This window comes from Syngnathus leptorhynchus, chromosome 11 (assembly GCF_054491065.1).
Source record: "Syngnathus leptorhynchus isolate UIUO chromosome 11, UIUO_Slep, whole genome shotgun sequence".
NCBI classification, from domain to species: Eukaryota; Metazoa; Chordata; class Actinopteri; order Syngnathiformes; family Syngnathidae; genus Syngnathus; species Syngnathus leptorhynchus.
In genome coordinates, this window is record NC_141205.1 from 8737431 (window position 1) to 8752878 (window position 15448).

The window sequence follows — 15448 nt, forward strand, 5'->3', positions numbered from 1 at the left end:
AGTCTGCTACAAGCAAAAGTGCTTCCATCCATGTGTTGCTAGAAAAAATCATTTTATGAGATGAATTTAAGATTTTTTTTTTTAAAGTGCCAAAAGGACTGCAGCAGAATCCAAGCAAGTGGTGTCCAAAATCCAGTCAGGGGAACCTTTGCCACCTATTGTACATTTTTGTTGGGTTACACAGGGTTACAATTGCAGAGACTCTTTCATTATTCATTTAATTTTATTTTGACTTTTTCTTTTTTACTTAGTTTTGATTAGTTTTTAGAGTGGGTTTGTTAGATTTTGTTATTTTATTCTTAATGCTTTGTTTTAGTTATAATTTTATTCATTTTCATACAATGTATTTAAGTACAAGATTCATAAAAAGGTCACTAAGTAGCCTATTGCGTAGTAGAGTTAAGAAAACTGCAATTACCAACCGTCTGCCTGACCTTCCTTACGGTCGTACTGTGATGCCAAAAGAAATGTTTAAATTAAGTCGTGTATGGAATTAATGGGCAAAGATGAAAATTATTTTTTAATATATATATGTAATATGTTTTGTAATCATTTTAAGGAAATGCAATTGTTATGTTAACTAATTATTTAAAATATTATATTTGAGTTATTTCAATAGCTGTCATTAACTAAAATGCATTTAACCCAACACTTATCAAGCAGATATGAGCAAAAGTTCAATTGATAAAAAAATAGTATACGTTTTCTCCAAACAACCAATTAAACAAACAAAAGTTAAATTCTGTAAGACTTAACAATTTATATTTTAATATTTATATATGTGGCAACAAGCTGCAATAGAAAAAAAAAGCATGACGACCCGGTGTCATCTATACCAATATGCAGATCTAGCAGATTTATTGTATCTCTCTGAATATGCTCGACAGGCGGCAGTCACAAGCTCTGCAGATCAAGCGGTACAGTATTTTGATTTTTTAACCCCCCCTCCCTTCCTTTCAGTCCTTGTCACGCACAAAAAAAGCCAATAAGAGAAGCTTGCACAACATGACTGTGATCATAGCGCATGTTCATCGGGCCATAAAGAGCTTTCCTTGCTCTCCCAACAGCATGCTGAACCGGTATGAACGAGTATGCTCCATGTGAACCTCCGACTTTAATCCGCCATAAATGTGTCCCTTCTCCATCTGACAATTAATGTCCGCTCCTGTCCAAGCATTCCTCCCCACTAAGCTCCTCCTTCTCCATCACCCCCCCCCCCCCCTGCTGTCTTAATAAACCCTGCCTCCAAAAAACCCCACAAAAAAACCAATCTTTCTCATCTTCCTGTGTTCTCACTGTGATTGTCCATGTAGGGAAAAGAGGTACGTAATAAAAACACTGGAATGAGTCACGTGCATGTCCCCTCCGGACTGATTGCATTGACTGTAGAGAGCCCGGTACTCACTCCTGAACCATGATACCGATACTTGGGTGGTGCACCTTTGAATATTCCCCACCTTTGAAAACTGGAGGCCCGCCTTTTCCATAAACATGGTGGAGGAGAGCTTTGTTTGCTGCTTGTGTCTCCCACTAGTGCTTGTTTTAGTTCTCAGCGGGTGGGTAAGTGGATAGATAGGTAAGTAGGACTGCCACTTGTGAGTGGGTGAGGCAAATTTGAGATGTGACAAAGCATTACAGTCTATTTTGGAAACCTCTCAAGGCATCTTAGAGGCCGAATGGAAGGTCCGACTTTGCTAATCGGAGATGCTGTGCGCTGAAGTGAAGGATCCGAGGATGATGACGACGTGCATGTAATGAGCGGCATTCACACGGCGAGGGCTTCGAGGTTTTTGCTTGTCGCCGATTTGAATGGTGGCACAGCTCATCTTTTCTCAGCTTGGCAGCAAAGCATGCAGGGAAGTGGCACATCTGCATGAGTAAAAAGCGCCAAATCTGCAAGATATCCACAAAGTGGGGGAAGGCTCCAATCTTATCTACACAACACACATTCACATACACATCCGGAAGCATGGAACGGCCAATGTGGAGTAAACAATTTCAACAAATACATTCGAATGCATGTTCAAACGTATTTGCCAGTCCACTTTGGCAGTTCCACGCTTTCGTACGGACGCTCACATACCTTGACTAAGCATGTTGTTTAACAAGCATGGAGCATCTCACTAACACTGTCCTACTGAGAGGTGTTTTGTCCAATCACTACTAACTATATAATCATATAACACCTCTTAGTACAGTACAATGCAAAGCTAAAATGCACTTTTACACTGCCGCTAATTACTATCACAATAATACACTATCTCCCCCCCACATGTTTGCATTTTGCTATTCAACAATTCACCTATTCAGATTTTTTTTTTTTAAACTATTCTTGGTTATTCACTGAAAAACTCACCTATTTGTAGTTGAGATTTTCAGTGAATTTCTGAGGATAGATTTTACATTGAAACAGGTACATTTTGGAAGAGCAAAGTGTGATTAGGTTGATTGTATACTGTATGCAAAATTGCCTGCGTATTCATATGATGGTAATTTCAGAGCTTATTTAGGTACTTTTGACACGGGCTACACATCTACATCCAAGTTGAGTATCTGTTAACATGTTGAATAGGATCCAGGAAGTTTCCTTCTTTACAAGTAGTGTGCCTGATTGTTTCTCCCCTTTGCCCTACCTCCTTGTTTCCCATTTCACCTGCGTCCCGTTTTCCTCTGACTTTCTCTGCAGGCCTTTGCATGGTGGACTGACCTCATGGTGGAGCACGCCGAAAATTTCCTGGCCCTCTACGCCATCGACATGGATGCCGCTCTGGAGATCCAGTCGCCCGAGAGCTGGGACAGTTTCCCGCTGTTTCAGCTTCTCAACGATTTCCTGCGAACAGACTGTAAGAGTTTTGGATCGCATATAAGTATATTCTGTATATATTGGTCATTGTTATTAATTTTGGACGGGTTGGGACGGGAATGACAAAAATTTTGGTTTTCTCGTTTTAAATAAAGTAGGTTTAAATAAAGGTACAATTAATAAAAATCATAATGGGATATTTTGGAAATATATGGCCAATTTTTGTACTGAAAGTCTTTTTTTTTCTCCTGTCCTTCTCTATGTAGATCATCTGTGTAATGGAAAATTCCACAAGCACCTTCAGGATCTGTATGCTCCTCTGGTGGTTAGATATGTGGATCTGATGGAGTCCTCCATCGCACAGTCAATTCACAAGGGCTTTGAGCGGGAATCCTGGGAACCTGTAAAGTAAGGAGCCTCTGTCTTTGTAGCTCGTCTCTTGGATTTAGTCTCTCGTTTTGTAATGGGAGCCTGACAGCGATTTTGGGAGAGCATCTGTCAAGTATACCATCTTCAAACATCATGAGCAAGCCATGTGTGGGCAGAATAATTTTTTTGTTTGAATGGATCAAATAGGAAAACATTATTTTGCTGTGTAAATATGTTTGTCACCTCTGACTAATGTCTTATAGTCGTTTCTCTGCAGCACATCAGAGGCTAATATTTCTTTTTGTTTGTTTTGTGTTGACTAACCTTCATAATTCGTGCTTTTGACATGTTGCCAGAGACGAAAGGCCTCCAGTCCGTTGCTCTTGTTTATCATTTGTTGTGGCTTTCAGGGTCTCGCTCGTTTTGATTACATAAAAGAAAAGTATAGTAAAAAGTGATTTTTGTTTTAGATCGTTTGACATTTGCTTTTTTTTTGTGAGTCCAGTTGTAGGTCTTTTCACACAGCGAGCATTTGTTTGCATGTTTTATTTTCCAATCTTTTTGTTTAGTAATGAGTGTCACATGGCATTCTGCTGCTCCCACACCACTGTTATGTTCTTTTTGTTCTTGTTGTTTCTTTTTGTCTGTCTCTTCTGCAGGAGTTTAACAAGTAATCTGCCCAATGTGAATCTACCAAATGTCAACCTCCAAATTCCCAAAGTACCAAATCTGCCCGTTCCAGTAGCGGGACTGTCAGTTAACCTTCCACAAATGCCTAGCTTTTCAACTCCGTCGTGGATGGCTGCTATATATGACTCTGAGTGTGTATTCAACTAGTTCACTCTAGTTTTACTGAGCAAAAATGGAGAATGCCTTGGCATGAGGATGCCCACATTCAGGAAAATATTGGAAAAGTGATGATCTCCCACAAGGACCTATCCCTATTCAATTGCTATGCGCCGGGATTTGACCTGATTCTGAAAAATAATTATGACACAAATTATGACTGCAGTTATTTTGAACACAGTCACACATGGTCAAGTTAAGGATGTCATAAATATACATTCTAAACACGATCAAAAAATGTGTCAGGTCCAATTACGACACATTTCTGCTCGAATCATGTCGTGATTTTAATGTCAAAATAGTTCATGTTCATGCCAAGGATTTTCCAAGAGTAGACGAGGTCATTTGTCTCCACATGCATGCTGTTGAGCTTGAGATGTGATGGCGCAGTCGCAGGCCCCAACCCCCCCCCCAGAAAAAGAAGTCATGTATATACTGTACATTTCCGCCTACAGTATATACATGCTGTATGTTTCCCCGAGGCAAAACATTTTTAAAATCAATTGCGAGACCAGACATCTCCAAGAGGAGTTTTAGTGGTTTTATGATCTTAACCGCCTCTGATTGGTTGCTGAGATGGCGGCCCGGAAGGAGCGGGTAGGGCTGGGGTGGAGATGATGGTAAAAAGGCCGGCAGCTGGTTGTTTTATCACCGTCCATCCTGGCAGCACTTGCGCAACAGACTCCACTCACGCATGTTGAGTCTGGTCGTTCTTCCGGGGGGGCAGCACCTCGGGGACATGGACGCTAAGAGGGAGAATTTGATCACTAAGCGCCATCTGAGATGTCCTCTTTCATGCCGCCATTCCCTTTGTGACCCAACGCTGTAGCTGCAGTAATTTGAACCCGCATGCGGCCTCCTCACACTCCCGATCAATAATCATACCAGAGAGCATGATTATTGATTGACTTGTAAAGTTCCCGCTCCTCCCCACCTATACACTGACTGTCCTCACTTGCACCAATTTGGACGGACAAGTCAGTGTGTGTCAAATGACTTCTCAAGTGGCGAGGAGCTGCATCCCTCAACACCACCCTCCCTCTTTCCCTGACCTTTCACCTCTCTGGCCGTCTTCCGCCATGATAATTTAAATATTTGCATTTGGTTTAATGGCAGCAATGGCTCTGGGACATCCGAGGACCTGTTCTGGAAGCTGGACGCCCTCCAGACCTTCATCCGAGACCTCCATTGGCCCGAGGAGGAGTTCGCCAAACACCTGGAGAGTCGCATCAAGCTGATGTCGAGCAACATGATCGAGAACTGCGTTAAGCGGTGAGTGGAACATGTTGCTCTGCCCCTGGATACAGTCGATAAAATTGATGCAGTATTTATAGTAGCCTATATTATAATACTATTATTTATTATTATGATAAACAATTAACATTTGCACAATTATGTTGTCTCCTCAATGCCTTCCCAACAGCACCAGGATGGCCTTCGAGTCCAAACTGGCAAAGAGCAGCAAATCGACAGATTTCCGCATATCTCCGACATTGTGCACCATGTTCAACGTGATGGTCGATGCTAAAGACCAGTCAGCCAAACTGTGTGCGATGGAGATGGGTCAAGAATTAAGCAAAGAAAAAAACAAAGTAAATTATTTTTTAAATGATAATTAATTAAAATTATATTATTGTTTATCATTAATTAATTAATCAAGCGACTTAAGGATGTCAGGTTTTTTTGTTCCTTATCTGTTTGCTTCTCATCTGAATGCATTTTCCATCCATTAATTAATTAATGTCATTTTAATTTAATTATCCAATACAAAGTTCCAAATAACTTTGATAACAAGTGATGTTTTCTCACTTGCAGAAACAGATCCACTCTCAAATAGATGAACTGATTGAGGAAAGTGTACGGGACATGATTCAGCTCCTGGTCGCCAAGGTGCCAAGTCAAGTGTTGCTTTGATGACATCATTGGCATTGATAAAATCATTGATTTGCCTTTTTTTGCTTAGTTTGTCGCCATTCTGGAGGGAGTGTTGGCAAAAATATCCAGATACGATGAAGGCACGTTGTTCTCTTCGTTCCTCTCGTTCACGGTGAGATGACGCTTCGTTTTGTTTCAGATTTGAAATTGGACTGAGTTAAATTTTCTGAATGCGTTTTATACAAAATGGCCTCTTGGATTTGTTTGCTTGCATTTTCAGGTGAAAGCCGCCTCCAAATATGTGGACGTACCTGTAAGTGGCATCCCCCCTTTACACACTTTTTAGCCGACTCGCTTCTCCGCGTCACGACAGTAAGTCAGCCAACCGTGTGTTTGTTTTGCAGAAACCCGGCATGGACGTGGCCGACGGCTACGTGACCTTTGTCCGCCACTCTCAGGACATGCTGCGTGATAAGGTCAATGAGGAGGTGTATATAGAAAGGTTATTTGATGTAAGTAAAATGCCGTCTCCTCCACTCAAGCAGGGAGGGGGCCCTACAGAATGTGGCAAAACAACAGGGCAGAGGGTGGATAAGTCCCGTTTTGTTTTTGGTTGAGAGCAGGAAAAGTGTTTCTTCCTGTCCTTTCTGTCCTCTTCTCTTTTTTCTCTGTCAAGCTCAGCTGCTGCCCTCAGCATTCCGGTCTGCATTGCCACAGTGCTTTTGGGCCTTTGTCTATTAAAAAAAAAAAGAAAAAGCTTTTATTTACAAAGAGTCCATAAAAGCACACCCCCCCTTAAAAAAAAAAAAGGATTATATGAAGCAGTGCTCTCTGGAAAGAACATTTCGTGCATGCTTAGCAAGCACTCCCTCAGGCAGACACATGAGGAGCCTTTAGCGGAAATGCGAACTTGTAAAGGGCTCACAAGGCAGGTTTTCATGTGTTGGAGGCTGGAGAGCACTGTCTTAGCCCGACATAATCCTGACGGGATACATTGACAGCAATGTGTCCTCCATGTGTGGTTTCAGCGACACATAATGCTGTGTTGTGTGTGCTTTCACATCATGTCGAGACGCCGCGGCGAGAGGAAGTGAGATGGGGTTGACACGCAGAAGTTTTGTGCGGGATCCAGACGAATCTGTTTTTGTTTGTCTTTGATTTATGTATGTATTTTTTTTTTTTTTGAGTGGCTCTGCTTTTGTGTGTGAGGAGGCCCGCGCTGGAATCCTTCCTTGTCTGTGTCCTCACTTTCTCCTGGTGTCCTCTGTGTGGCCTCCCCCAAAAGCCTCATGTTCAACTTTCTCTGGTGACTTCTTCTCAAGTCGAAGCCGCGTTTTCAAAGCGACTTTAGGATGTCAGTTTTTTTTTTTGTTCCTTATCTGTTTGCTTTCCATCTGAATGCATTTTCCATCCATCCATCAACTTTTGCATGCATGTCAAAGCCATCCTTCAATGTTGCGCTGGCTCTACTCGATCTCTCTTATTTCAACCCTTTTGGTCTCTTCTTATTAACACCATTCCTGCTGCCTCCTCTAGTGGAGAAAAATGGCAGTGGCTTTATTTACGGGATACATATCTATATGCTATTTTTACAGCAGTTCCAACCCTGCATGCAATTGCATGCAGTGCTTTTTTTAATGAGTACCATAAGTTTACATTTACACAAGCAATTTGTATCCACTACGGTGTCAGAAGACATACACACTTTGAGAATAAATGAATCAATACTTTTAAATGTTGCAGCAATAGGGGGCGCTGTCATCACTGGGTCCACTTCAGCCAATCAGAAGCCTTCAGAAATTCATTGGGAGAAAAGAAAAAAAAACTATAAACAAAAAGATCCTACACATATATAAAATTATAGAAAATATGACTTGATTTTTAATAAATTGAAACTTGCCACTAATTGTGGCAGGCAAAAATCATTAGCAGGATGAAATTAAATCAATTGTGCAGCTTGATGGACAGACAGACAGACGCAATACAGTCTGGGTTATAAATGGTAACAGTCATTTTCAATATTAATTAATTAGTATTTCCATTTGATTAAAGTTGAGTGATGACCACTATTTTAGGGGTAAAAAAATGAAATATATATTATTGTTAATGATAATCTTATAAGAAAGCAAAAGGATGGTCAAATGTGTAGTTTTAAGAGTAAAGTGTCGGAATGTTTGCGAGGAAAATTCCACCCGTAATGTGTGCAGGCAGAACTGCTGTAAAAATGTATCAGGGTCACGTCAATACAGCCACTGACGAGCCAAGAAGTGGAAAAAAAAATGGCACTTATCTCTAGTGTTGTGTTGTTTTCTCACATTATGTTGGTTGGCATGATTTTTTGGAGTCAAATAATCTTCCTGTGTACATCTTCTAGCATGACCCTCTTCCTCAGACTTGTGGCTCATTTTGCACACATGCCGTAGAGTAGCCTCTTCCTCAGCACGCACACACCTGCCAGGTCTGCATGCACTGCACGCTCGACTCGACTGTCAAGTGGACAGGCATCTGCATAAATCCGGAACCCGCTCACCTCCACACCTCCCTTCTTGAATCCCCCCAAAAAATCCATCCATTCACCTTAGTAAATTCAGGTGAAAGCCGACCGGTGGACGCCACCAGCCTTTTTTTATTTGGACCCAATGAAAGCTTCTTAGAGGTTTGATTTCAACTTGCTGCGAGTGCTGTTCTCTTGTAGCCTTAAATGCAACCCAAGTGTGGGCCAAAGCAGAGAGCAAGGTACATGAAAATAGCACTGCTTCAACCCTGCCTGCGCACCATTTACTCACTCATTCCTACTTTTCTTTTGCCAGTAAAAGCTCACCTTAGTTGTTTTGCCTCCAAATTCCAAGGCCACGTTTCTACCACAATTGATGCAATCAGCACATTTCCCTTATTGCCGCCCCGCCGCTTAATTTGCAATTTTTTTGTGCACTTGCCCATCTTCAGCGTCTGGGAAATAGATGGACCACTTTGCACAATTAATTCTTAGATATCTCCTGAAGTCAGGAATGCCAAGTAAGCATCATTTTGAATTCATCTAAAGCACAGGTGTCAAACTCAAGGCCTGGAGGCCAGATACGGCCCACCACATCATTTTATGTGGCCCGCGAAGACAAATTGTGCATCAAATTTGTGTCATTACTAGAAATGAAAATTGTCGTCACTTTTAATATATATATATATATTATATATATATATATATATATATATATATATATATATATATTCTAATATTTGACCAGTTTTTACTCGTCTGATTTGAAAACGAGTTATTTGTCAGTTTGTTTTGTAGCTTTTCCTGTATATAATATGAGGTGCTCATACATTTATTTGGGTTGACAGTCATAATGGCCCTCCGAAAGAAGCTATGACTACAATGCGGCCTGTGAAAAAAACGAGTTTGACACCCCTGATCTAAAGGCCCAATTTGCTTATGACTGCATTTGTGTTGGGCCCGCCGTGCACCGAGCGATACGGATGAGCATGACCAAACTGGACAATTAGAGAAAAGAATGAATGAACGAATGAATGAACAAATGAATGTAATAGTTAATTTGATGTCAAGTTTTTTTTCTGAGGATGGAAACGGTACCAATGAGGTTGTCTGGCGGCGACCGCCTGCATTTTACTTCATACCTGAAAAACGTTTTTGTCAATACGATACAACATGGTATTTTCCGATTGACCATTATCTTGTGATTCAAATTTTGAACAGCAGCAACTATAGCAGTGGCCGATGTTGTGGGTGGTCCTCACTCACTAGAATGCAAAGGGGAAAATGCTTCTCCGCGGTTGAAGGATCAAATTCAGTATCAATGTCCTTCCACTTCTCGAACGTTGCCTTACAGCACCTCAAGAAGGACTTGTTGAGATGTTGCTCCACGTAAAAAGCGCTCATACATAAAAACATGATTTGAATTTCAGTGCTTATGGGCCATAAAAACACTCAATGAAGTCGTTGGCGCGTAATAAAACCAAAAGAAAGTGCTTCTTGTTGCAGCTGTTGGGAATCGTTGTTCCCACTAAAACAATCATCCAGTACCTTATGAGGTAATAGTTCTCTTTTGTTTGCTGAATGACACTCACCGCAGGTGAGGTCAAAGCTAAATTGTTTCTTGTGTATTCAAAATATTTTTCGATGATGCCAGAAATCCAATTTAAAGTGAAGATTTTAGGTAAGGTGTTGATGTCACCATTATAGCATTGTGTTTACACAAACTTGGCCAGTGAAATACATTGACTGGAGCATTAACGTAGGGTTAGGGTTTCAAACAAGGGTTTAAAACTAAGGTTAGGGTTTCAAAGTTGGGTTTCATACTATCTTGGTTTTAGCGAGTTGTTTGACCCACATACAGAAACCTGTTGGTCCCAGATGGATGTAGAGTTTTTAATGAAAGGAGTGAGGAAGCAATAGCGCTCGGGGTCTGAGCCAGGGGTACGGAATTTGAGCTGTGATGGTGGAGCGTGAGCAGTTTGGTCTGAGCAGTGTGGAGCCGTTCGGAGGTCCGTGGATGGGGATCCAAGAGCTGGAACGGAACAACAAAGAGTCAGAGTTCATGGAAAACAAGGCAAAGATCGAACAGGCAGACCGGAGACTCAGGACACGCAGCGTGAACGAGTAGGGTCGACTTGGTTAGTTGCTAGAGGCACGGCCATAGAGATCTCATAGGGAGACACTCAGGCGACGAGCCGCTGGCAGCACGCTCCTTAAAAGCCTTCTCCTAACAAGCCTGATCTGCCACACCTGTGGGGATCAGCCACAACCGTGGGTCCCCTGCCACTCTGCTCACGGCTGCCCCCTATGGATAAGAGAATAACCTCCCGGACCCTGACACATACTAGGGTTAGGCTTTCAAAGTAGGGTTTAAAACTAGGGTTAGAGTCTAAAGTAGGGTTTAAAACTAGGGTTAGTGTTTCAAGGTAGAATTTAAAACTAGGGTTGGGGTTTCAAACTAGCATTTAAAGCTAGGGTTAGGGTTTCAAACTAGTGTTTGAAATTAGGGTTTCAAAGTAGGGTTTAAAGTTAGGGTTTCAAACTAGGGTTGGGGTCTCAAACAAAGATTTCATACTAGGGTTAATGTTTCAAATTAGGGTTTAAAGTTAGTTTTAGCGTTTCAAACTAGGGTTAGGGTTTCAAACTAGGGTTTCATAAAAGGGGTCAATGTTTTAAAGTGGGGTTTAAAGCTAGGGTTAGGGCTTCAAACTAGGGTTAGGGTTTCAAACTAACCAGCTGACTGGCGATGTTTTTCCTGGCCTCCTGTGCACATGTGCGATGTGTGTGTGTTCTTGCTGGAGAGTGTTGTGTTTATTTCTTTCAGCAATGGTACACTGCCACCATGAACCTGCTGGGCACCTGGCTCACCGAGCGTATGGACCAGCAGCTACACGTTTACCAGCTGAAGATCCTCATCAGGATCACCAAGGTGACTCGGGCCGCGGGCCAAATATGCACTGTGCGTTTGTTTCATACTAACCTTTGTGACCCCACTCCGGCAGAAAAAGTACCGTGACTTCCGCCTGCAGGGCGTACTGGACTCGACCCTGAACAGCAAGATGTACGATACGGTGCGCAACAGGCTGACTTTGGAGGAGGCCACGGCCTCGGTGAGGGAAGGAGGCATGCAGGGCATCTCCATGAAGGACAGCGACGAAGAGGACGAGGAGGACGACTAGAGGGGCACGCACCCAAACCCCCTCCCTGCCCTCCTAATCACACTTTTGACTTTAGCCTGGTTAACCGATGCATGTACCAACTCAGATAGCCACTCTAGGACCTCGTTGTCAGCTCGAAATGCCTATGAAGGAACTATAAACTAATAATAATGAGAAAAAAAAATAGTGCTTATATTGAGGAAACACAATAAAAAAAATAACCATTGATTGGCAGTTTAGCTGTGTCATAATAAAGATCGCACCGATTCATTTCTAAATTCATTTCTGTGTTACTAAGCAATATGGAGAAGCATTTGAGTGAGATTAAATAGTGTGTGTCCCCCCTGTCCAATGCAAACTATGTACGTAAATGGCGCTTCTTTGTCGTACTCTCCATTCATTCATGGTACATTGTCGTAACAATGAGTGTGCGTGTGTGTGTGTGTGTGTGTGTGCGCGTGTGGAGCCTTTTCTTTGTCTGTTTTCAAGTGAACTTGCTCCGAGAGTGAGGAGAATCCTCTGTTTTTTGTTGACGGCCCGTCTTAGATACGCTTTGACCTTCGACCTTCAGCCTCAGCACGAGGGGATTCTAGAGATGCAATACTCTCCATTCTCGCTCCATTTTGATAACTCGGGAAATTCTATTTTTATTTCCACATTCAACGAGAAAAAAAAAAGAAAACAGGTTCTATATTAATTGAGTTGCACTTTTACAGAGAAAAGCGTAAAACTGATTTAAATTTTTTTTATGAATGACAAAAAAAAAAACGGTCTGTCTTTGTTGTGTATCTGTGTGGAATGAGATGTCTGGCTTGGGTCTCACTGTTGTTCTGTATATATGATATAAATATATATATAAATATAAAATGCTGTACATTGCATTCTGAGCCATCGCTGCATGCTTGTGGGTTCCAACCCTTTCCCAAACACTTTTTTTCTCTCTATCGCTCCACTTTCCCGTGTCATTTAGCTGGTGGATTCATTCTTGCTTTTTCTTTTGTCTTTTCTTTTGCCTTCTGAACGCCAACGGTTGTAATATGCAAGAGCTGTGGCCTATGAATAAAAATTACTGTACATGTGTCACCTACGCCTGCTTATTTGATAAATGCATTTTTGGTAGAGAGAGCCATGAACGCCAAATATAAATAAAATAAAATGTAATCTGCGAGAGCCGTACAATATGCATACACATTCGAGTAAATATGTGCATTAAATGTAAGAACACTTTTAAAATACAAGCCTCTTAATTCTTTTTAATAACGTTATACCATTGCTAACCACTGATGAACAAAGTACTGCTGCATGACTTTGCTGATGACTTCTGCTTGATACATAGGTTTGTCTTCATATTCTTTAGGTGATGTAAGGTATTTTTTTTTTTTTTTTAGAGAAAAAAAATGACCATGTATATATGACAGAGGTTACAGCAATTTTTGTGTGTTTTACATCTATTGACTTACTTTAACATATGATCTCCTTTAGCAAACAGGTCAATAAAATATAAATAAAGAAATGCAATTAGGAATGTGAAGAGTAATTGTTGCTTAGTTAAATTTGATCAAACTGTACATAACAAATCAAGTTTTTACTTCATAAATCTACAAAAAAAGAGAGAACAATTTGGAATATTAAAATTAGTAAAAGAATATGTCTGGTCCAAAGAAACAGTGGTTTTTTTGGTTGAAAAAAAAAAATAGAAAAAAGCCAGAAAGCAGCTAAAGTGTGGGCCATTTAATGTTTCATATATTTAAGAAGGCTTAGTCACAGTAGACAAGGTAAACCAACAATAGTGATCAACAGAACCAAAAAAGTGCCAAAGCGAAAAATCATTATCGATCAACATAACTCATCCATTAAGACATTCAATCGATGTGCAACTAAAATAAAAAAACAAGCAGAGAAAGGTGATGGATAGAAAGAGTGCTGAATGTCTTCATCATTCTAAAAGGGTTGCGAGACAGTAGAGGTCCTTTCGCAATATAGCCACTGCTGAGGTTACCTGTTGACTCAAGTGGCAAAAAAAACTGTTTTATTTCCACTGGAGACAAAACACAATTCACAGGGAAATAGATTAAAAAACAAAATTTGAGCGCCGACCTCAAACCAGTAAAAAGTACAACAGCTTCACAATCCTCATGCATTTCTTAACAACCTTTTATTTTGTATATTAATCTGCATATAGTCGAGGAAATGTATCTGCACTTTGACAATTGAAACTTTTTTTTTTTTACTTTTTTTTTGTTAGTTTTTGGCTGATCAGCGTCCCTTTGTTGAAATGTTTCACAATAATAACATTTGGCAAAGCTGTGCGAACATGATCCAAACCCACAGCACTAAAACAGCCAGTCCACAAATAGGCAAAGAGTGATTGGCTATTAAGGATATAATATATAGAGATATATATTACAAAACAGTATAACAATATAAATCCCTGTAAAAAGCAATAAATGTTCACATTGGATGCCATGACGAGCAAAAGAAGCCATTTTGTTTTGTTTACATGAGCTATTGATGTGGATGGGGAAGTGTCGGCACACGAGGAGTCATGTGACCTGCGGTCTCAAAGTTTGATGACCCACAGCTTGCAAAAAAGGACGTCGGGATGTCCTCATTCGTCGCTTTGACATTTCAGCGGTGCGCTCGGGTCTGAGTTGAACATGCGACGTCCTTGGGTAAAGTTGGGCAGTAACACTGATAGTTGAGTGCAAAGTGAACATGAGCTGCTTGTTTGTTTGTTTTTTTTCCTTTCATTTCTTCCACACGTTAACGGGATACAAACTCAGCGGGATTTGAAGATGAGAAATGATTAAAAAAAAAAAAAAAGGGGGGGAGCAAAAACATAAATATCCCAAAATGTTTGTCAGTATAAAAAGTAATAGTAAGTTTTTTTTTTCAATTATTTAATCAATAGTCTGGCAAAAAAGGCCTCTCAGGGGGGAGAAGGAGAAGAAGTTCTTGTAGAAATGAAGTGCCTGGACGCTGCTCCTTAAACAAGCGACTCCATGCTCTCGGCAGGGTCGCATTGGTCCGCCATCACCGCCACCCCGTTAATGTCCGTGTGCATGGGGCCGCATTCTCCGCTAGCCGCCAGGCTCAGCATGGCTTTGTAAAGGTACTGGTACTGATCCTGCACAATGCATATGTACACACACACACACACACACACACACACACACACACACACACACACACACACACACACACACACACACACACACACACACACACACACACACACACACACACACACACACACACACACACACACACACACACACACACACACACACACACACACACACACACACACACACACACACACACACACACACACACACACACACACACACACACACACACACACACACACACACACACACACACACACACACACACACACACACACACACACACACACACACACACACACACACACACACACACACACACACACACACACACACACACACACACACACACACACACACACACACACACACACACACACACACACACACACACACACACACACACACACACACACACACACACACACACACACACACACACACACACACACACACACACACACACACACACACACACACACACACACACACACACACACACACACACACACACACACACACACACACACACACACACACACACACACACACACACACACACACACACACACACACACACACACACACACACACACACACACACACACACACACACACACACACACACACACACACACACACACACACACACACACACACACACACACACACACACACACACACACACACACACACACACACACACACACACACACACACACACACACACACACACACACACACACACACACACACACACACACACACACACACA

The 15448-nt window shown here is 41.5% G+C and overlaps 2 protein-coding genes across 2 annotated transcripts in view; one reads left to right on the plus strand and one right to left on the minus strand.

Moving 5' to 3' along the window:
• cadpsb (Ca2+-dependent activator protein for secretion b) overlaps positions 1–12613 on the plus strand; it is a 49918-nt gene extending 37305 nt beyond the window's left edge. The window contains exons 19-30 of the mRNA XM_085923434.1: positions 888–917; positions 2687–2843; positions 3070–3211; positions 3832–3993; positions 5135–5290; positions 5442–5610; positions 5834–5908; positions 5982–6065; positions 6174–6206; positions 6298–6405; positions 11212–11316; positions 11390–12613. Of these exons, the coding sequence (XP_085779560.1) occupies positions 888–917; positions 2687–2843; positions 3070–3211; positions 3832–3993; positions 5135–5290; positions 5442–5610; positions 5834–5908; positions 5982–6065; positions 6174–6206; positions 6298–6405; positions 11212–11316; positions 11390–11566 (1398 nt within the window). The 3' untranslated portion in view covers positions 11567–12613. The remainder of the gene's footprint in view (positions 1–887; positions 918–2686; positions 2844–3069; positions 3212–3831; positions 3994–5134; positions 5291–5441; positions 5611–5833; positions 5909–5981; positions 6066–6173; positions 6207–6297; positions 6406–11211; positions 11317–11389) is intronic.
• Positions 12614–13262: 649 nt separating this feature from the next.
• Positions 13263–15448, minus strand: part of ca16b (carbonic anhydrase XVI b) — an 82228-nt gene continuing 80042 nt past the window's right edge. Inside the window, exon 29 of the mRNA XM_085923433.1 lies at positions 13263–14672. Within this exon, the coding sequence (XP_085779559.1) occupies positions 14532–14672 (141 nt within the window). The 3' untranslated portion in view covers positions 13263–14531. The remainder of the gene's footprint in view (positions 14673–15448) is intronic.